General features: G+C 44.8%; 1 protein-coding gene across 3 annotated transcripts in view; it reads left to right on the top strand.

Annotated features, from left to right (window-relative positions):
* The first annotated feature begins 7,539 nt into the window (after window positions 1-7,539).
* coro2ba (coronin, actin binding protein, 2Ba) overlaps window positions 7,540-23,591 on the top strand; it is a 174,987-nt gene continuing 158,935 nt past the window's right edge. Inside the window, exon 1 of one of the 3 annotated variants that reach the window (XM_068018131.1) lies at window positions 7,540-8,007. In XM_068018131.1, coding sequence (XP_067874232.1) covers window positions 7,993-8,007 — 15 coding nt within the window. In that variant the 5' untranslated portion in view covers window positions 7,540-7,992. The other 2 variants (XM_068018130.1, XM_068018132.1) reach the window with 2 other exon arrangements.

Genomic DNA, 23,591 nt, shown 5'->3' with positions numbered 1-23,591 from the left:
ACCTGGGCCGGACTGGAACCAATGTCCTTGGAGGTGCTTTTGCTAACGCTGTTGGGGAGGGTTTAAACTAATGTGGCAGGGGGATGGGAACCAATTGAGGTCAGTTGACAGTAAGGAGGTAGTAACAAAAGCCTGTAAGGAACTAGATAATGAAGTCAGTGTGACTAAGGGGAAGAGCAGGCAGCGAGCAGATGATGAATATAAAGGGACTGGTGGTCTGAGGTGCATTTGTTTTAATGCAAGAAGTGTAGTAGGTAAGGCAGATGAACTTAGGGCTTGGATTAGTACCTGGGAGTATGATGTTATTGCTATTACTGAGACTTGGTTGAGGGAAGGGCATGATTGGCAACTAAATATCCCAGGATATCGATGCTTCAGGCGGGATAGAGAGGGAGGTAAAAGGGGTGGAGGAGTTGCATTACTGGTCAAAGAGGATATCACAGCTGTGCTGAAGGAGGGCACTATGGAGGACTCGAGCAGTGAGGCAATATGGACAGAACTCAGAAATAGGAAGGGTGCGGTAACAATGTTGGGGCTGTACTACAGGCCTCCCAACAGCGAGCGTGAGATAGAGGTACAAATATGTAAACAGATTATGGAAAGATGTAGGAGCAACAGGGTGGTGGTGATAGGAGATTTTAATTTTCCCAACATTGACTGGGATTCGCTTAGTGTTAGAGGTCCAGATGGAGCAGAATTTGTAATGAGCATCCAGGAGGGTTTTCTAGAGCAGTATGTAAATAGTCCAACTCGGGAAGGGGCCATACTGGACCTGGTGTTGGGGAATGAGCCCGGCCAGGTTGTTGAAGTTTCAGTAGGGGACTACTTTGGGAATAGTGATCACAATTCCGTAAGCTTTAAAATACTCATGGACAAAGACGAGAGTGGTCCAAAAGGGAGAGTGCTAAATTGGGGGAAGGCCAACTACACCAAAATTCGGCAGGAGCTGGGAAATGTAGATTGGGAGCAGCTGTTTGAAGGTAAATCCACATGTGATATGTGGGAGGCTTTTAAAGAGAGGTTGATTAGCGTGCAGGAGAGACATGTTCCTGTGAAAATGAGGGATAGAAATGGCAAGATTAGGGAACCATGGATGACAGGTGAAATTGTGAGACTAGCTAAGAGGAAAAAGGAAGCATACATAAGGTCTAGGCGGCTGATGAAAGACGAAGCTTTGAAAGAATATCGGGAATGTAGGACCAATCTGAAACGAGGAATTAAGAGGGCTAAAAGGGGTCATGAAATATCTTTAGCAAACAGGGTTAAGGAAAATCCCAAAGCCTTTTATTCATATATAAGGAGAAAGAGGGTAACTAGAGAAAGGATTGGCCCACTAAAGGACAAAGGAGGAATGTTATGCTTGGACTCAGAGAAAATGGGTGAGATTCTAAACGAGTACTTTGCATCGGTATTCACCGAGGAGAGGGACATGACGGATGTTGAGGTTAGGAACAGATGTTTGGTTACTCTAGGTCAAGTCGGCATAAGGAGGGAGGAAGTGTTGGGTATTCTAAAGGGCATTAAGGTGGACAAGTCCCCAGGTCCGGATGGGATCTATCCCAGGTTACTGAGGGAAGCGAGAGAGGAAATAGCTGGGGCCTTAACAGATATCTTTGCAGCATCCTTAAACACGGGTGAGGTCCCGGAGGACTGGAGAATTGCAAATGTTGTCCCCTTGTTTAAGAAGGGTAGCAGGGATAATCCAGGTAATTATAGACCGGTGAGCCTGACGTCAGTGGTAGGGAAGCTGCTGGAGAAGATACTGAGGGATAGGATCTATTCCCATTTGGAAGAAAATGGGCTCATCAGTGATAGGCAACATGGTTTTGTGCAGGGAAGGTCATGTCTTACCAACTTAATAGAATTCTTTGAGGAAGTGACAAAGTTGATTGATGAGGGAAGGGCTGTCGATGTCATATACATGGACTTCAGTAAGGCGTTTGATAAGGTTCCCCATGGCAGGCTGATGGAGAAAGTGAAGGCGCTTGGGGTCCAAGGTGTACTAGCTAGATGGATAAAGAACTGGCTGGGCAACAGGAGACAGAGAGTAGCAGTAGAAGGGAGTTTCTCAAAATGGAGACGTGTGACCAGTGGTGTTCCACAGGGATCCGTGCTGGGACCACTGTTGTTTGTGATATACATTAATGATTTGGAGGCAAGTATAGGTGGACTGATTAGCAAATTTGCAGACGACACTAAGATTGGTGGAGTAGCAGATAGTGAAGGGGACTGTCAGAGAATACAGCAGAATATAGATAGATTGGAGAGTTGGGCAGAGAAATGGCAGATGGAGTTCAATCAGGGCAAATGCGAGGTGATGCATTTTGGAAGATCCAATTCAAGAGTGAACTATACAGTAAATGGAAAAGTCCTGGGGAAAATTGATGTCCAGAGAGATTTGGGTGTTCAGGTCCACTGTTCCCTGAAGGTGGCAACGCAGGTAAATAGAGTGGTCAAGAAGGCATACGGCATGCTTTCCTTCATCGGACGGGGCATTGAGTACAAGAGTTGGCAGGTCATGTTACAGTTGTATAGGACTTTGGTTCGGCCACATTTGGAATACTGCGTACAGTTCTGGTCGCCACATTATCAAAAGGATGTGGATGCTTTGGAGAGGGTGCAGAGGAGGTTCACCAGGATGTTGCCTGGTATGGAGGGCGCTAGCTATGAAGAGAGGTTGAGCAGATTAGGATTATTTTCATTAGAAAGACGGAGGTTGAGGGGGGACCTGATTGAGGTGTACAAAATCATGAGAGGTATAGACAGGGTGGATAGCAAGAGGCTTTTTCCCAGAGTGGGGGTTTCAATTACTAGAGGACACGAGTTCAAAGTGAAAGGGGAAAAGTTTAGGGGGGATATGCGTGGAAAGTTCTTTACGCAGAGGGTGGTGGGCAGCTGGAACGCATTGCCAGCGGAGGTGGTAGATGCGGGCACGATGGAGTCTTTTAAGATGTATCTAGACAGATACATGAATGGGCAGGAAGAAAAGAGATACAGAACCTTAGAAAATAGGCGACATGTTTAGAGAGAGGATCTGGATCGGCGCAGGCTTGGAGGGCCGAAGGGCCTGTTCCTGTGCTGTAATTATCTTTGTTCTTTGTTCTTTGTTTGTTCTCCAATCTATCCATGTAACTGAAGTTCCTCATTCCTAGAACCATTGCGTAAACCTTTTCTGTGCTGTCTCTAATGCCTTCACATCTTTCCTGAAGTGTGGTGCCCAGAACTGGACACAGTACTCCAGCTGAGGTCGACCCAGTGTTCTATACAAGTTTAACATAACTTCCTAGCTTTTGTACTCTATGTTCCTATTAATAAAGCCCAGGATACTGTATGCTATGTTAACCGCTCTCTCAACCTGCCCTGCCACCTTCAATGAATTATGCACGTATACACCCAGGTCCCTCTGCTCCTGCACCCCCTTTCGAATCGCACCCTTTATTTTATATTGTTTCTCTTCCTACCAAAATGAATCACTCTTCTCTGCATTAAATTTCATCTGCCACTTGTTCGCCCTTTCCACCAACTTGTCTATGTCCTTTTGAATTTCTACATTATCCTCCTCACAGTTTACAATGTTTCCAAGTTTTGTATCATTTGCAAATTTTGAAATTGTGCCCTGTGCACCAAGGTCTAGGTCATTAATACATATCAGGAACAGCAAGGGGTCCTAACACCGACCCCTGGGGAACTCCACTACAAACCTTCCTCCAGTCTGAAAAACATCCATTAACCACTGCCTTTTGTTTCCTGTCAGTCAGCCAATTTCGTATCCATGTTGCTACTCTCCCTTCTCTGTTAAATGTCACTGGACATTATAGACTCCGAACCATTTCCTTACCATCAGACAGCAGCGCTCACACCAGATACACACAATGTACGTTTATTAGGGCCGAGATCAGTTCTCAAACCTCAGAGAACTGAGTGTTTGCCCTTTGCTGCTGTCCTGTAGAGATTCAGAATCGTGGTCATCAGAGGCTTTAGAATTTTCTTTGAACCTGCTGCCCCTCGATGAAATCATCCAAAAACATGACATCAGGTTCTACATCTAAGCTGATGGCACCCAGTTCTATCTCACCACCACTCCTCTCCACCTCTACACTGTGTTGTCTGACTGCTTGTCCAACATCCAGTCCCAGATGAGCCAAGATTTCTTCCAATTAAATACTGTGGAAACTGAAGCCATTGTCTTTGGTCCCCACTATAAACTCCATTCCTTAGCCATCGATTCCATCCCCTTCCCTGGCCACTGTCTCAGACTGAATCAACTGCTCACAACCTCAGAGTCCTACTTGACCCTGAGCTGAGCTTCCGACTCCATATTCTCTCCCTCATCAAGACCGCCTACTTACACCTCTGTGATATTGCCCAGCTCCACTCCTAACTCAGCCCATTTGCAGATGAAACCCTCATTCATGCTTATGTTACCTCCGAATTGACAATTCCAATGCCCTCCTGGCTGGACTTCCACCCTCCACAGTCCATAAACTTGAGCTCATCCAAAACTCTGCTGCCCATATCCTAACTTGCATCATCAAATCACCCCAATTCACCGATTTCCTTGTTTTGTACTGTGTTGAAATGTGATTCTAACCACCTTCAACTTTCCTCATTCAAAAAATTCTATTTTTTATTCTTTCATGGGATGTGGGCATCACTGGCAAGGCCAGCATTTGTTGCCCATCAATAATTGCCCTTGACAACTGAGTGGCTTGCTAGGCCATTTCAGAGGGCAGTTAAGAGTCAACCCCATTGCTGTGCACTTGGAGTCTTATGTCGGCCAGACCAGGTAAGGATGGCAGATTTCCTTCCCGAAAGGACATTAGCGAAACAGATGGATTTTTACAACAATCAAAGATAGATTCATGGCACCATTACTGAGACTAACTTTCACTTGCAGATTTTTATTAAATAACTAAATTTAAAATCCACCAGCTGCTGTGGTGGGATTTGAACCCATGTCCCCAGGGAATTAGCCTGGGCCTCTGGATTATTAGTTTAGCGATATTACCTCTATGCCACCATCTCCCCCAATATGGCTGATGCACTGGATTGTGCAGAGCTGCACTTCAGCAAGAAACAGAGTCTTCGAGAGAGGGAGGGAACAAAGACCCTGAAAGTACAAATTGATATTGAATCGACAGAGAGCCAGCTCAAGATCCCTCTAATTCATTTAAAAATGGGTCCTGGCAGTGCACACTCAGTTGTTGGTGAGCGACTGTTACAACAAGGCAAAGAACTGCCAAATGAACAAATAAAAGCGTTATTCATTTTCAAGGGTTCTTTTCAATCCTAGGTTACAGGTTCCTCTGGAAAGCCAAGCAGCTGTGACTGAGGAATGCAGATGAATTGTTATTTGAACTGCGCACCCGACAAACAGATTGAATTAGTCAGTAATATTGCCCATGAGTCAACTTGGAGCACTCACAAGGGAAGGAAATGGAGGAAGAACCTATTTTTGGTAATTCATTGTTTCAATAAATTGGGGGCCGAATCATAAATAAGTGTGACAGGACAAAATCACAGAGCACTTTGAACCGTTCAGGAAAACCCACAGCATTAAAAAGTCCTTATACTTCCCCCTCCCCTCCTGAAAGTGCAAATTCATGGCTTCAAAGTACACACAGGCACATATTGATGATGCGTGACTCTATGCTCTGAATATCAGCTGGTTATTCATGGCCAATCTGTACCCCAACTCCATTTACCCAGCTTTGCTTCATTCCCTCCCCGGATACCCTCTTCTAACAAAAATGTATCGATCTCAGACTTGAACATTTCAATTGACAACACTTTAATCTTGAAAAGGAATGACGATATTGTGAATGGAGCCATTCCCAGTTTTACAGCCTGCATTTCACTAAGGCTTCAGTTATACAACCACTTTTGAACCCAATCTGGCCAAATAAAATTAGTCATTCATTTCATTCCTTGCTGTGAAAATGTGCTGCTTCATTTCACAACATAATCATCATTTTCAGTTCTAAATAATTTATCACATGTGAGGAAGGCGAGAAGTGTTTCTGAGCAATGTAATAATGTGCGATATAAATGCCAGTTTGGGAGTTTCAAAAGCAAAGTCCAAATCGCAAGCTGAAGCATAACTCCGCTTTCTTCATTACACGAAAAGGACATCTGCTGAATATGTTGCATCAAGGCATGATGGCATTGTAGCACCAGGGCCATTGCAAGTACTGCCCAGCGAGAGGTAGCAGGTCAAAGGACAACAATAACAATATACAGAACAGAAGGAGGTCATTTGGCCCATCTGACCTGTACCAGCTGTTTGAAGAATGACACCCACCCTGAGCCGTGAACCGGCTCTGGATAGGACTGGCTGCACACTTGGGTGGTATAACTGTTAGCCAATGCCTAAGGTCTGGAAAACTGCAGTTGGCAATACGAGAATAAGGGTGCTTTGTGTGTTTTTATGACATTCCTTTGCTTCGTATCTCAACAGAGGAGTTAAAAGCCTTGAGACATTTTCCTACATTAAAGTGACTATTTGGATGCATGTTGTTGTAGTTTTAGCCAACGGGCTAAAATAGTGAGACAGGAATGTTATACAAATGGGTCAAGCAATCTCACACATCAATTATCTGACACACCAGTGCAGTACTGGGGAAATGCTGCACTGTCGGAGGTGCCGTCCTTCAGATGAGACATTAAACCGAGGCCCTGTCTGCCCTCTCAGTTGCACACAAAAGATCCAAGGACACCATTTGGAAGACAAGAGGAGGGGAATGCTCCGCGGTGTCCTGGTCAATCAACATAACAAAGAAAACCAGCTGATCTGGTGATTGTCTCATTGTTGTTTGTGGGAGCTTGCTGTGCACAAATTAGTTACCACCATTTCTACATTAAAACAGTGACTTCGCTTGGAAAGTATTTCATTGGTTGTAAAGCGCTTTGGGGCGTCCCGAGGTTGATAAAGGGTGCCAGATAAATGCAAGTCTTTTTATTCACCCAGTGAGCAAAGCAGTTACATTTTCCTAGTCTGTTAAATCAGCAAGTGTTTTGGGAAATACATAGAATCTCTATCATGAAGGTGACGCCATTGAGTGAGATCTTACTAAATTACCCTCGGAATTCATAGTAGATCGGGGATCGCATGCACAGAATCTCAACTGGAAAAGTATTACTGTTTTTGAAAGGCGTCGAGTCTTTTGGGATCCTGTCAAGTCCTTAATGTGGTTTTTCCAATTCACAATCATTTCACTGGGAAGCAAAGGCTGAAGATAAAATTCTGTGCTCTCCCGGGAAGCAACAGTAAGATATAACCCACAATTAGTCAGACAGCTGGGACCCCACAAAGAAACCCATTGTCTGGGAGGTTGAGAAATAAAGTTTTTACTCATATTCAGAACCAGATTCTGAAATCTCAGAAATGGCATCTTGCAGATTCTTCTCGACCTTGTGTATCCTTCACATTCAGATTTACGAGGCTGCTGTGAAATATTAATCCGGTGCACTCTATTCAGCCCTAACGCAGCAGGTTAAACTCCGGGGTTTCCCCTGTCCCTTGCCCTGATCTGAAAGAAGGGAATACTAACTCTCTGCTGTCAGAGTAATTCAGCCACCCTCCTCTCCTGGGCTGTTTGAAGCTCTCCCTGGAATTGCTATTGTTACTGGTGATCTGGCAAGCAAAAATCCTTCCACTTCCTGCTTGTTTGTGCTCTCTTGCTGTTACACATACAATCTCTCTCTCTCTCTCTCATTCTCCTCCCTGTGTGAAGATTTCCCTGGTACCAGCCTCCTATCCAGGAGCTCATCCATTATAAATGAAAGCTGACATCAATAAGCTACATTAGGCTGGGTTAATCAGATTGGAAAGAGTTCTCGGGCTTCCTGTATCACTGACGCCTACCCACTGCAACAAGAACAGCAGCAGCAGCACAGCAGAACATCCCCGTTCCTTCAGGACCATCTCTCTACCTTCTGGAAGCTTCTCGTACTCGCACACCCCCCTCCTCCCACTCCAGCAATAATTTCTGCATGACTGTCACAAAGGTAAGACTGGAACAAACCAAAGATTTTCTTTTAAATCTACAGCCAGTAGAGATGCTTAACTTTGAAGCGAAGAGGTTTCTAATCTGCTCTGTGTTAACTGTGAGTATTGCAGATGCTTTGCACTCAACACAATGCAGTAAAGGGCTGGATCTGTTCACTGCCCAGCCTCCCTGGATGTGCAGTATACGAGGTGCTTTAGAAGGAACCAGTAAAGGTCAGGATGCAGTGTCTGCCCGCCATGCACTCACGATCCGTGTTAAAGCGAATTCCGGTATTTGATGTATTCTTTTGAAGAGGAGGCAGGTATCAAAGGGGAGAGTCGGTGGTGGGAGGGGGAGGTTCCTCCTGCATAGATCCAGAGTTTGCTTATCTGCCAGCTCTGCTTTTCACTGCATTGCCAAGGAGAAATGAAAGCCATATGTGTGCTGGCAAAAGCCAGCTCCCACTCTTTACTAGACAGAGGCAAGAAATGAAAAGTAAACTTAGTATTACCATCTGTGTTAGCCAGGGAGTTTACCGCCTCCCCACCCCCAGTGTAGTTTTCCAGTGTGTTCCTTTAATGAAATGTGTGTATGGGTGTTCAGAGCCTGCATTCCTACAGTGCCTTCCACATCCTTTACGATGCTGTCCCAAAGAACTTTGCAGTCAATGAAGGACTTTTGCAATTATTGTGCAGCTGCCAGTTTTCACACAGACAGCTCCTGCAAACAGGAATAAGATAAAGGATCAGTTGATGTTTGTTTATTTGTGTGGTAAGTGCTGGCTGCGACACTGGAAGAACTCCCCTGTTCTTTGAATCCATGGGGCCTTTGAGATCAACATGAACAGGCAGAAATCTTGAACTCACTCTTGGCGGTATTGGAGCAGAGACTTTTCAAACACTGCTTCACTGAAGAATTACTCGGTTATTCTAGGTCGATTGTGTCTGTGTTAAAATTGCACAGAGAGATAGGTAATATAAATACACAAGTGGGATCTTCCTGGCATCCCTCCCCTGTTTACCCACCCTTTACCACCAGACAGGTGCCCAGTAACGCTGGGATGTCCTGTCTCTCTGCAGCAGGTTTAGGCCCTACCAGGGGAGAATCAGGACCGACTGGCTGTCAATGGAAAGCCCCGACTGGACAGTAACATCCTGGAGTCAGGCTGATGGCTGGGCAGGTGATATTTTGTGAAACAATCTTACCTGCTTTCTCCAGCTTGCCCTTGGAGCCCCTGCTGTTTGGAGTTCCCAACTCTGGTTTGACATATTCCTGGAGATGTCATCAAATGACTCCACACCTCCAACCACGCTGCCCTCAAATAGCTTTAACCCCCCTGTCTCCAATATTTTTTACATCTAAGAAACGAAAGGTTTTCTTTTAAATGAAAAAAGAACACACAATGTTTTTTAATGCCGCTATGATATTTCTCCCGAGTTGCTCACCAGAGTCTGCTGGAGACAGGAGTGTCCAGGAAATTAATCTTTAATTCTTGGAGACTCCAGGACAATCCTGGAGGGTTGGCAACCCTATTCACAGACCCTATGTTTTTGGGTAAGCGGGGGGGGTCCTTCATTGGTTTGTAGTGCCGTGCTTTCTCAGATACCCATGCTCCCACAGGAAAATGAGGTGGGGGGGGGGGGTGGAGCAAAGAAGCCAAGGACACCACGTCAGAGTCATTTAACTGCCTCACAGGCCTGAGTTGAGCAATCATGGCCTCCACCACTGTTACTTGACCTTTGCACCCAGGGAACTGTGCGTACCCCAGGGCTAAGGTCAGCAAAATTAGCCCTATTAATACATCGCCCATGAGCATCACCAACAGTAGTCATATCTCAAGCATAATTTAGTAACATATTCCAGATATTATGCTTTAACTAGATGTCCATATGGGATATGAACATACAGTACCACACACGCCATACTGCAAATGTTTTATTTTGTATTCCAATCTTGTGGAATCAATGGGACATAAATACGTCTCTAAAACATGTTGTATCTGTGGCTTGAATCACAGGCAACAAAAATTGGGTTAATTCTACCACTTACAAGTTTGCTCGTAAGTTACTCCTGACTCTTGTGTTCACAAGTTACTCAGGTCAGTTTCACGAGCAGAGATCTTTATCATAATTTATGGTTAAGAGTGCTAGGCAAGAGTATATGAAATAGAAAAGCTGCCAAATATACAGTCTATAAATATTCCAGATAGTTATTTGGGATACTGGGTTCACTCCAGCTACTTGTGATGTGTGATATCTTGAGGACTGAAGGAAGGCTATTGTTTAACATCTCATCTGTCTTTTGAATGAGACATTAAACCAAGACTCTGCCTGCTTCTCAGGTGTATGTAAAAGATCCCGTGATACTAGTCAAAGACGAGCAGGGGTGTTGCCTCTGGTATCCTGGCCAATATTTATCCCTCAACCAACACTTCTGAAAAAAACAGATTAGCTGGTCATTATCATATTGCTGATTGTGGGAGCTTGCTGTGCACAAACTTCCTGCTGCATTTCCTACAACAGTGACTGCACTTCTAAAGTTCTTCATTGACTGTAAAGCGCTTTGGGACGCCCCAAGGTGTGAAAGGTGCTATATTAATGCCAGCCTTTCTTTCTCTTGTGTGTATCCTATTTAATATCTGGTGGCTCTTTGTATCTTGTGCTTTTCAGCTTGACATGACCGAGAAGTTAGATTATGAATTTGCTTTCTCTCAAAATTATTGGAAATGCATCGTGATATGGGTACACATTGGAACGCCAAGATATTGGGTGTCAGGGAGGTGAAAAAAGATTTTAATCATAAGTTCCCCACACATTGGGATCTTGGTGAGAGAAGGAATTAATGGAAATAGTGACAAGATGGACAGTTGAGGTTGATGTCAACAACAGGCTTGTTGGGCTGAATGGTCCCCTTTGGTTCCTAAAAGTTCTGCCATTCACAATTTTGGCTTAACCATAATGGCTAATTGGTTGTCAGAACAGAGAGAGAGAGAAAAAACATTTGGTTTTCTCCCACTCATCTCCTATAGAGAGCACCTACAGGACTGCAGTGGAGAGGGGCTGAATACCAGGTTATTTGCAAAACACTAACGCGATATGTTGGCAGTGGGAGGGGAAATCAGACAGAACGAGAGTAGAAAAAAGTCAGATTTACATTGGAAAATATAGTGGGAGGAGGAAACTGCAACAGACATCATGTGCAGTTAAATTGTTCTTTCTGAATGAATTACAATGTTCCTATAGCAACTAGAGCAATTTTTCTTATTCATTCACTGGATGTGAATGTTACTAGCAAGGTCAGCATTTATTATCCATTCCTAATTGCCCTTGAGAAGGTGGTGGTGAGTCACCTTTTGGAATACAACAGTATAGCTTGCTAGGTCTTTTCAGAGTGCAGTTAAGAATCAACCACCTTACTGTGGGTCTCGAGTCACTTTTTGGCCAGACTCTGTAAGTATAGCAGATTTCCTTCCCTAAAGGATATTAGCGTACCAGATGAGTTTTTATGACAATCCAGTAATTTTGTGGTCAGCATTACTGATACTAGCTTTTTATTCCAGTTTTATTTAATTGGATTTAAATTCCCCAGCTGCCATGGTGGGGTTTGAACTCATGTCTCCAGATCATTAGTGGAGGCTCTGGATTAATAGGCTAGTAGCATAACCACTATGCTACCGTACTGTATTCTTATCCCAAGGAATTAAATTCCTGCTGTTGATAATATTAGAAAATTTATGACAACTTGTTTGCTAAAATTATTGATAACAGAAGTGTTAACCCCTCTGCTTGGACCTCCAGCACTGGGTCATAACAGTTGTTGTTTTTTCTTTGTCCATTGAACTGGGCTTTGGTCATCCATTAATTGAATCTTGAAATGTTACAAAGGCTAGACTGCTTCATTCTGAAACCCCCTTCTATTTGAGTTTCTCCATGCTCCACCCCTCATTCCGGAGGAATACTCCTGCGCTTGAACTTGGTAGCTGTTGAATCCATTTCTATAGGAGGGCAGGATGGGGGGGAGCAGATGCTGCCATTGCTGCGGTGGGGGAGGTGGCAATGAAGAGACACTTAAGCTGGCTTTCCTTGAATTGGGCTTCTGCCAACCAATTGCGGACAAAGCAATCATTGATTCATGTATGCACTTGGCTGGAAACTGACTGCTTGGTAGAGACTGGACTAGGAGAATGTGTGGCAAAAAAAGAAATTTGCCTGGGGTGATTGAATCTTTCCATACTGATTAGGGTTGCCAACCTCCAGGATGGTCCTGGAGTTTCCAGGAATTAAGGAATTAGTCTCCCAGACACTGCAGTGAGCAACCCAGGAGAAAGTTCAAAGGAGCATTAGAGAAACTGTGGGTTTTTCTCCCTTTTCTTTCAGTTCTATTAGTTATAAAAACATTGGAGTCTGTTCAACTGGGTGGGGCAGTCACAGGCAGGAGGTCATATGATGAAACCTCCAGGAATACATCCAACCAGAGTTGGCAATCCTAATAACGGACCCTTGGTAAATATGCTGTGAACTTTTGAAAATGTTATTTTAATTAAATCACAATTATGTGATGTTGATCAACTATTGCTCCGTTTGCATGATTGTTGCATTTTTGCACTGGAATAATTTCAGATACCAGGGAGGGAATGACCTTGGTAAATACAACAAGGTAATTTACTCCTCTAGTCTGACAGGTCAAGTTCATATATCACCAAACCAAAGCTCAGGGTCTGAGATTTCACATTAATATCGTCCTCATCTTAATGACGCAATAGACAAGTCCACTTAGTAGCTGGAAGTAGGGGCAGGTAAACAAATAGATCATTTATCTGTCCTACAAACATTAACTTGTCAATGATTATTGAGAATTGAAAGCTCTTGGTTAGAATGCTAAGCTGTGGCATCTGAGCTGGTGATTCAGTTCAACGGTTCTGACAACATCAAACTATGAGGTCAAGCTCAAGACACATAAAAAAGTTATCACAATCACAATCAAATTGCCACTTGAACCTCAAGGAGAAACAGGGAGTTGGGGGCTAGGGTCCCATTCTCAGCTGTGTTGTCATGACATGGTGCCAAGAATGGGATGAGTACCTCTGCAACGAGGAAGGTAAAATCAGGGACCATCAAGTGTGATCATGGAATCATAGAATAGTACAGTACAAAAGGAGGCCATTTGGCCCATTGAGTCTGCGCCAACCCTTTCGAAGTGCAATTCAGTTAATCCCACTCCCCTGCTCTTTCCCCATATCCCTGCAAATTTTTCCCTTTCAAGTATTTACCTAATTCCCTTTCGAAGGCTGCTATTGAACTGTATCCACCACACATTTAGACAGTGCATTCCAAATCCTAATCACTCGTTCCATAAAAACATTTTCCCTCATGTTGCCTCAGGTTCTTTTGCCAATCACGTTAAACCTGTGTCCTCTTTTTATCATCCCATCAGCCATTAGAAAGTTTCTCTTTATTTACTCTATCTCAACCCTTCATGATTTTAAACACCTCTATCAAATCTCCTCTTAGTCTTCTCTGCTTTAAGGAGCTTCTTCAGTCTATCCATGTAATTGAAATCCCTCATCGCTGCAACCATTCAAGTCAATCTTTTCTGTACCTTTTCCAAAGTCTTCACTCTCTCCCTAAAGTTTGGTGCCCAGAATTAGACACAATACTCCAGGTAGGGCTGAAATAGTGTTTTCTATAGCTTTAGCATAACTTCCTGACTTTTATACTCGATGCCTCTACTTATAAAGCTCAAGATTCCATATGCTTTATTAACTGCTTTGTTAACCTGTCCTGCCAGCTTCAGAGATTTGTGCACAAACACCCCCAATTCTCTTGGTTCTTGTACCCCACTAAATGGCTGTGTTCAGAGTGGTTTTGGCTGAGGCCTGGGAGCAGGTGGCGGATGGAGCATGGCACAGGGTGCTCTGGGAAGCTGGAAGGAAGACAAGCACCTCAAAAAAAAAAGAGGGAGACTTGATTGGATGGAAGTCAGCTGTGTTGACTGTAAGGGCCCACCATGAAATTAGATTGGACAGTCCCAATTCAGTACCTGGTGGGCAATAGTGCCACAACACAAAACTCCCCCTAATTTGGCATTAAATTGGCAATCTCATTCCGAGAGGCAACAGAATGGCTGATCTCGACGACACCTGCTTGAAACAACAACTATATATTATCCAGCAGCTCGAATGAACCAATAGTAATAAAGCAGAGACATTTTCTGCTCGAATTAAATTTGAACTAACAGATAATTTGAATTAGGCAACTTTGAATGAAGAGGGGTAGACTGTAAACCAAAATGGAGAGGTGTCACACGGGAAAAATGAGGAGAGGCAATGTAAACTAAATGGTACAGTTTTAGAAGGAGTGTCGGAGCAGAGAGATGTGGCAGTGTATGTAGCAACTTTGGCAGGCAAATTAATTTAACCGGAAGATGGATAAATACAGGAGGGAGAAAGGAATAGAATATGTTGATAGGGCGAGGTGAAGAGGGGTGGCATGAGGTCAGTGTGGAGCACTAACACTGGCATAGAACTATTGGGCCAAATGACCTATTCCTGTGGTGTATATTCTACAAAATTCTATGTACATAAATTTTTGAAGGTTGCAAAACAAGTTGAGCAGGCTATTAAAAAAACAAACAGGATCCTTGTCTTTAAAAACAGAGGCATAGAGCACAAAAGCAAGGAAGTTATGCTAAACCTTTCTAAACCCCTGGTTAGTCCTCAGCTGGTCTATTGCATTCAGTTCTAGGCACCAACTTTAGGAAGGATGTCACGGTCTTAGAGAGAGTGCCGAGAAGATTTACTAGAGTGAAATCAGGGATGAGGGACTGGAGAAGCTGGGATGGTTCTCCTTATAACAGAGAAGGTCAAGGGGAGGTTTGATGCTGCTATTCAGAATCTAGAAGGGTTTTGATGAACAAGGAGACACCGTTGCCAGTGACAGAAGAGATTTAAAATAATTGGCAAAACAACCAGAGGGGAGATGAGGAGAAAGTCTTTTATGCAGCAAATGATAATCATCTGGAAAGTGCTGCTGGATAGGGTGGGGGAAGCAGATTCAATAGTAACTTTCAAGAGGGAATTGGATAAATACTTGAAGGGGAAAAACGTGTTGCGGGGGAGTGGAACTAATTGGATAGCTCTTTCAAACAGCCAGTACTGATATGATGGGCTGAATGGCCTCCTTCCATACTGTGTCATTCTATGATTGTATGATGCTGTTTTGAGGAAGAGTAAAGTAGTTGCTGTACCTGTCCACTGGGTCCCTGAAGTGAAACGTCTTCTATACTTGGCTTTAAAAAATTAGCTAAAGAAAGAAGCCTTGCATTCAACAAAAAAAAGATAAATAGCACGAGCAAAGAAAACACAGGTTACATTCTCCAAACATGCTGTTCCTGATGCTGAATGGGTTAACATTCGGTACGCAGTGCAATGATTATCCCTGCATGTATGAAACTGGATGAAAACTGAGCTACTCACATGCCTTGTAACAACCTCAGCTGCTGTGCGTTCAGACTGTAAATCAAGTGCATTCATGTATTTAAGGGGAAGTTGGATAAGTACATGAGGGAGAAAGGAATAGAAGGACGTGCTGATAGGGTGAGATGAAATAGGGTTGGAGGAGGCTCGTGTGCAGCAAAAGCACCAGCACAGACTAGTTGGGCCAAATGGCCTATTTCTGTGCTGTAAACTCTATGTAAGTGTTCGCTGCTAATTCATTGAGGTCTTGCAGTGTATAGCTCTTGTACATTTCAGTCGCATCTCCTCTACATGTACATCTTGCTCAGTAAACTACATGTTCAGCATGGCAGAGAGAGTAAATGTTTGACTTTAGCAGTCGGTATTAAACTAGTCTAATATCTGGTGCAGCTGCTACATATAATTTCAATATTTGCCCTATACAAATGCTGCATGTAGGTGCAACTCCCAAGGCTCAATAGGTGTGTTCGCTCCTTGAGAGGTACAGATCCATACAAGGAATACAATCCATCCAAGGAACAAAACTGGGATACACTCCTTTGTCACTGTCTCCCATCTGCCCAATTTCCAATGCTCTGTTACCCTCTCCACCTGCCCCCTCCCAATTCCTGATGCCTGCCTCTGACAACCCACACACTCTACGCCCTTCAAACCCATAAATTCTCAATGACTCAACTGATGGTATTGGCAGTTGTACTCTCCCATGCCGCAGTTACAGCCTGCATGGATTGTTTTGGCTAGTGTTGGGCCAGTTTGACAGAATGCATCAATTCACCGTCTACAAGTCCTCTGCAGCCAGTTCAAATTTCCTGTGCTGTGGTGACTGACGCTGCAGATCCCTGGAAAATCGGAATCAGATATTTAGGTGGTTTTGAAGGATAAATGGAAAACCGACTGGAGCAACCTGGCAATGAGTCAGGTCCCAACTGAGGCACAGTCAATCATCTCGAACCCGGGAAAGATTCCATCGCCACTATTAGTTCTGAGGAAGCTGTGATTCTCAGGGCCCAGGTCAGTGTATCATCTGTGCTGCATTAACTGTTCTCAGCTGAGGCAGTGGTCGGGGCAAAACCATCGTCCTCAGTGCCTTTGCCCAAAGGGCAGTGGTGGGTGGTGGGGGGGCGGAATTAACCAGGGTTCCTGGCCCTGATAACATTCCCTTGATTCCCTAGGGAAAATGTTGGGCAAGGACAGGATCAGGTTAGGCGTTGATGAGCCCATGACCAAATAGCTAGCTCTCTAGGGTCACACATGTTGACTGGCCACAGACAAGGTATTGGATGGCAGCCAGTGTCCCACGGAACCTGCACTGCAGAAGTGTCAGAGCATCAGGGAAAGGAGGCCAAATGAAAGAAGAATGTAAAACAAATGAAACATTTAAATGGTTTATAGCTCCGAAGCAACTGCCTAGCTCTCTATCTTAGCATATGATGCAGCTATGTAAATACTAATACAGCGCTCACTGGATGGAGTATGCTTGGGTGATTAATACAGATTGTGGTTTCACTTGTGCATTCAAATGAGAGTTTGAGTTTGATTTGAAAATGGGTGGTTAGGATCAGAAGTTCTTTATCTGTCTGTCTCTGTCTGTCTTTATCCCTCTCTCTGCCTGTTTCTCTCTCCATCTCTGTATTTGTCTCTCTGTCTGTCCTCTCTCTCTTACTCTCTCTATTTCTGTCTCTCTCGCTTTCCGTCCCTCTCTCTCTGTTTCTCTGTCTCTCTCCATCCCTCTCTCTCCTTCTGTCTGTCCCTATGGCTTTATTTCTGCCTGTTTTTCTCTCTGTATCCGTCTCTCTTGCTCTCTGTATTTCTCTCCCTCTATCCCTGCTCTCTCTCTCTCTCTGTATTTCTGTCTCTCTTTATTTCTCTCTCTCACTTTCTGTCTCTCTGTCTCTCTCTCTCTCTGTCCCTCTCTCTCTGTAATTCTGTCTCTCTTGCTCTCTCTGTTCAGGTGAAATTACGCACCATTCATTCAGCAGGCTTTTAATGACTGGAAGCACAGTGCAAATGATATACCCATCTGTCAGGGCCACTGTGAACCTATCAATCTGCTCTTTCAAATCTTGTGGACATACATGAGGAATGCTTGACTCCAGGAAGATCCCTGTTATTTTGTTGAAAGCCGACTGATTCAGAGGGTTTCGCTCATGTGATATCTTCTCTTTCAGTTGGCTTTCACTGCAGAGGTTCTGTCATAAAGACAATATTCATTGCATGAATTGTGTGTTCTTGGATGGAGCTCAAATTAAAGGCCTAAGGTCATTATCCCCTTTCCCTGTCCCTCACAGCTACCTCCACACGCAGCCCCCCCACCCCCCCCCCCCCCCCCCCCGCTCCCCTGAAGCTGATTACTCCTGTTTGGGGGTTTGGTTCCACAGAAACCATTTGAACACCAAAATGTGAACATTTGCACCGCAGCAACTACATCAACTACCGAAGGTGCGTATCCATGCCAACCAATACGGCAACACTTGAGCAAAGGCCTCTGACTAGATTCTAGTTTCATTCCCTTGGTCCATCCAGCCTGCTCCATGTATCTGTTGCCCCCAATATTAACGAATATTAAAGGGGATAAATTGAACACTGCTGCATCTGTTTCTTGGGAAAAAAATAGTCATTGAGTGGGTGAATATCTGGCCACAATCTCCAAGGCACGATTGTTTTCAGAAGTGAGTCCACTGCCACGTTGGAAGCCACCGATTATTAAATGTGCAGAGTGCCCGTCTGAAACTAGGGTTAGGCTCCTTGCGTAACTAAGTCTGGGTTCTAACATCAGTCGCAGGGTAGAAAACCTCAGGTGGTCTAAGCTTTGACTGTCAGAGAGCCAGGTCAGCGGACAAAACAGGAGGGTCAGCATCAGGATTGGTTCTGATTTGGTTTCACTGAAGCTTAGTGCTGTTTTGTCACTTGTGTGATCAGTGAAGATGACAGCCAATAAAGATAGAAAACTGCTTATTCTCACACCGCCTAATGGCAATGGTGAACTCCAAGGTATGCAACTTTCTATTGAGGAGTCTGAGGGTAAAGCAAAGGCTGTCAGACCAGGCAAGTTGAACACCTAATTTTCCTGCATTACAACAGTGCCTGTACTACAAAATATGGTACTTTATTGGCTGCAAAGCTCTTTGGGACATCTTGAGTTTGTGAAAGGTGCTATATAAATGCAAGTTCTTTCTCGACTTCAAACCTCCACATGGCTTGATTGGTCAAAGTGAATTTGAGTTTTTTCAGAGGATTTCCTGTGCATTTGCAGACCCTATCTCCTCTTCGTCCACCACCCCTGCACCTCCCTAAACCTGCCAAAGTTAGGCCCCAGAAAAGACTTCCCATCTATTGAGCACCCTTCTATTAGAGGGGCATAGTCTTTTGTCAAGCAATTTCTGTGCGTAGGTTGCAAAGAATCGGAAGAGGTGCAAGTCATGTTTCTCACCACAATATGAATGGGTGGCACAGTGGCGCAGTGGTTAGCACTGCAACCTCACAGCTCCAGCGACCTGGGTTCGGTTCCGGGTACTGCCTGTGCAGAGTTTGCAAGTTTTCCCTGTGACCATGTGGGTCACACTGCCAAAGACTTGCAGGTTGATAGGTAAATTGGCCATTGTAAATTGCCCCTAGTGTAGGTAGGAGAATGGCAGGGAATATGGGATTAATGTAGGATTAGTATAAATGGGTGGCTGATGGTCAGCACAGACTCGGTGGGCCGAAGGGCCTGTTTCAGTGCTGTATCTCTCTAGGAATATTGCATGCTGGTGACACAATTCAATGCAAGTTTTGTTATTGGGAGTGACTAAATAAAGATTTGCCCTAATCTTCTTCTTTGGCCTCCTTGTCTTGGGAGACAATGGGTAAGCGCCTGGAGGTGGTCAGTGGTGTGTGAAGCAGCGCCTGGAGTGGCTATAAAGGCCAATTCTAGAGTGACAGGCTCTTCCACAGGTGCTGCAGAAAAAATTGGTTGTCGGGGCTGTTACACAGTTGGCTCTCCCCTTGCGCTTCTGTCTTTTTTCCTGCCAACTGCTAAGTCTCTTCGACTCGCCACACTTTAGCCCCGCCTTTATGGCTGCCCGCCAGCTCTGGCGATCGCTGGCAACTGACTCCCATGACTAGTGATCAATGTCACAGGACTTCATGTCACGTTTGCAGACGTCTTTAAAGCGGAGACATAGACGGCCGGTAGGTCTGATACCAGTGGCGAGCTCGCTGTACAATGTGTCCTTGGGGATCCTGCCATCTTCCATGCGGCTCACATGGCCAAGTCATCTCAAGCGCCGCTGACTCAGTAGTGTGTATAGCCTGGGGATGTTGGCCGCCTCGAGGACTTCTGTGTTGGAGATGCGGTCCTGCCACCTGATGCCAAGGATTCTCCGGAGGCAGCGAAGATGGAATGAATTGAGACGTTGCTCTTGGCTGACATACGTTGTCCAGGCCTCGCTGCCGTAGAGCAAGGTACTGAGGACACAGGCTTGATACACTCGGACTTTTGTGTTCCGTGTCAGTGCGCCATTTTCCCACACTCTCTTGGCCAGTCTGGACATAGCAGTGGAAGCCTTTCCCATGCGCTTGTTGATTTCTGCATCGAGAGACAGGTTACTGGTGATAGTTGAGCCTAGGTAGGTGAACTCTTGAACCACTTCCAGAGCGTGGTCGCCAATATTGATGGATGGAGCATTTCTGACGTCCTGTCCCATGATGTTCGTTTTCTTGAGGCTGATGGTTAGGCCAAATGTGTTGCAGGCAGCCGCAAACCTGTCGATGAGACTCTGCAGACACTCTTCAGTGTGAGATGTTAATGCAGCATCGTCAGCAAAGAGGAGTTCCCTGATGAGGACTTTCCGTACTTTCGCCTTCACTCTTAGACGGGCAAGGTTGAACAACCTGCCCCCTGATCTTGTGTGGAGGAAAATTCCTTCTTCTGAAGATTTGAACACGTGTGAGAGTAGCAGAGAGAAGAAAATCCCAAACAGTGTAGGTGCGAGAACACAGCCCTGTTTCACGCCACTCAGGATAGGAAAGGGGTCTGATGAGGCGCCACTATGCTGAATTGTGCCTTTCATATTGTGATGGAATGAGGTGATGATACTTAGTAGCTTTGGTGGACATCCGATCTTTTCTAGTAGTCTGAAGAGACCACGTCTGCTGACGAGGTCAAAGGCTTTAGTGAGATCAATGAAAGCAACGTAGAGGGGCATCTGTTGTTCGCGGCATTTCTCCTGTAGCTGGCGAAGGGAGAACAGCATGTCAATGGTCGATCTCTCTGCTCGAAAGCCACACTGTGCCTCAGTGTAGACATGCTCAGCCAGCTTCTGGAGCCTGTTTAAAGCGACTCGAGCGAAGACTTTCCCCACTATGCTGAGCAGGGAGATTCCACGGTAGTTTTTGCAGTCACCGCGGTCTAATTTGTTTTTGTAGAGGGTGATGATATTGGCATCGCGCATGTCCTGTGGTACTGCTCCCTCGTCCCAGCACAGGCAAAGCAGTTCGTAGAGTGCTGAGAGTATGGCAGGCTTAGCACTCTTGATTATTTCAGGGGTAATGCTGTCCTTCCCAGGGGCTTTTCCGCTGGCTAGAGAATCAATGGCATCACTGAGTTCCGATTTTGTTGGCTGTACGTCCAGCTCATCCATGACTGGCAGAGACTGGGCTGCATTGAGGGCAGTCTCAGTGACAACATTCTCCCTGGAGTACAGTTCTAGGTAGTGCTCAACCCAGCGGTCCATTTGCTTGCGTTGGTTAGTGATTGTGTCCCCTGATTTAGATTTGAGGGGGGCGATCTTCTTGATGGTTGGCCCAAAAGCTCTCTTAATACCATCATACATTCCTCTGATGTTTCCGGTGTCTGAGGCCAGCTGAATATGACTGCATAGGTGTTGCCAGTAGTCATTTGCGCAGCGCCTGGCTGTTCTTTGTGCAGCGCTTCTGGCTGTTTTAAGTGCTATGGATGTTAACTCGCTGGGGGCTTTTTTGTAGTTCAGCAGTGCAATGCGCTTAGCGGCTATGACAGGTTCCAGCTCTTCAAAATGAGATTGAAACCAGTCTGCATTCCACTTCACACATTTGCCGTAGGTGGTCATGGCTGACTCATAGATGGCATCTCTGATGTGGGCCCACTTGGTCTCTGCATCCCCTGTGGGAGTGTTTTGAAGGGCTTTTTCAAGTGAATTTAGAAATTTTTGTAACAGCTGTGGATAAGAAATTCTGCTCGTGTTGAATAGTTTTTCATAAAGGCAATGCTCTTTTAAGAGTGCCAGCTGTGCAATTACAATAGAGGATCCCTTTTAAAAATACACAATAGGATATCCTATGAAAGGTTAGGGCATCCAGTCATTGTAGGCATAGATTCAAAGTTTAAACGGTACTTGGGGATCAGATTACAGCTGGATCGACACTTCAAGGTACCGTCCATTAATTACGCTTCTATTTTATTTTTAGACTGTTTTTGATTTGCTAGTCAGTGTGCATGGTCAATGTCAGTATATTTGGTGACGTGAGGACTAGAGAGGGTCTTGCTTCAGGTGCATGAAATAATAATTATTTGCAACTTAGTACCTGACCATATGCTAATGCTGATGCAATATGTTTTGTAATGTTAGCTCAAACTAGGTGCACAGAAAGTTTTAATGGAGTGACTCATTGGCCTGTGTACAACATACCAGGAAGGCTGCGGCCTCTGTCACTGCTCTTTGGCTACAGTTGGCCTTAATGATCCTGGGCTAGGGCAGGATGGGTAGAAAATGAGTGAGGCTTGCTGTTCCATGTGGATATCTGGAGGCTGTGTCTGGATGCTGCTTGCTTGTGCAATCGGAAAAGAATTACACTGCGTTGCGATACCCCTTCCTAACCACCGGCTAAATAACCTGCTGGTACTTCCTGTCCAGGCTCACGTGGATAAGGTGCCTGAGGGAAGGAAACCTGCCATCCTTGTCCGGTCTAGCCTACAAATGATTCCAGTCCCAAACTGACACGGTTGACTCTTAACTGCCCTCAGAAATGAGTGTATGCCACTCAGTTGTATCAAATCACTACAAAAGAATTTCCGTGGTTCAAAAAGAAGGCCCACCACCACCTGCTCAGGACAAGTAGGTATAGGCAACAAATGCCAGCCTTGCCAACGATGCCTGAGATTGAATGAATAAAGATATGGTTGATAACAGCCTTGCAACTTCCCTATCCCTAAGCTAGGATGGCGCAGTGGTTAGCACCACAGCCTCACAGCTCCAGCGACCCAGGTTCAGTTCTGGGTACTGCCGGTGTGGAGTTTGCAAGTTCTCCCTGTGACCGGGTGGGTTTCTGCCGGGTGCTCCGGTTTCCTCCCACAGCCAAAGACTTGTAGGTTGATAGGTAAATTGGCCATTGTAAATTGCCTCTAGTGTAGGTAGGAGAATGGTGGGGATGTGGTAGGGAACATGGGATTAATATAGGATTAGTATAAATGGGTGGTTGTTGGTCACCACAGACTCAGTGGGTCAAAGGACTTGTTTCAGTGTTGTATCTCTAAATAGCAAATAAATAAATAAATAACACTCCTCCAATTCTGACCTCTTCAGGGTCCCTGATTTTGGTCGCTCCACCATAGACAGCCGTGCCTTCAGCTGCTAAGTGCCTAAGCTCTGGAATTCCCTCCCTAAAACTCTCCACCTCTCTTTCCTCCTTTAAGATGCTCCTTAAAACCTACCTCATTGACCAAGCTTTTGGTCATCTGTCCTAATATCTCCTTATGTGGCTTGTGTCAAGTTTTGTTTGATTACGCTCCTGTGAAACGCCTTGGGACGTTTTACTAAGTTAATGGCGCTATTTAAATACAAACTGTTGTTGGAGCTATATCCTGCATCTTCAGGAGAGGAGGGAAAGAAAATGACAAACCTACTCCACCCTCTAAATGTAAAGCTGGATCTTATTTTATAACATTCCCATTTGCTCGTAGAGTTAAATTCATGCTCTCTCATTCATTAACACTAGTAGAGGTGTCAATCATGACACATAATTAAAACAGGCATCACCCAGAGTACCTGGGGATTCAGTTTCACACTCAGAATCTGTACTACAATTTTGAGCAGTGTTTTTTTTGAAGAAAAAATAAGAAGATTTAATGAGCTAAGCCAGCAAGATTGAAAAGCATTGGGTTGGGAAGGTAA

This window comes from Heterodontus francisci, chromosome 38 (genome assembly GCF_036365525.1).
Source record: "Heterodontus francisci isolate sHetFra1 chromosome 38, sHetFra1.hap1, whole genome shotgun sequence".
Classification (NCBI taxonomy): Eukaryota; Metazoa; Chordata; class Chondrichthyes; order Heterodontiformes; family Heterodontidae; genus Heterodontus; species Heterodontus francisci.
The sequence above is the reverse complement of the archived record's forward strand: the minus strand, read 5'-3'. Positions and strand labels throughout refer to the sequence as shown.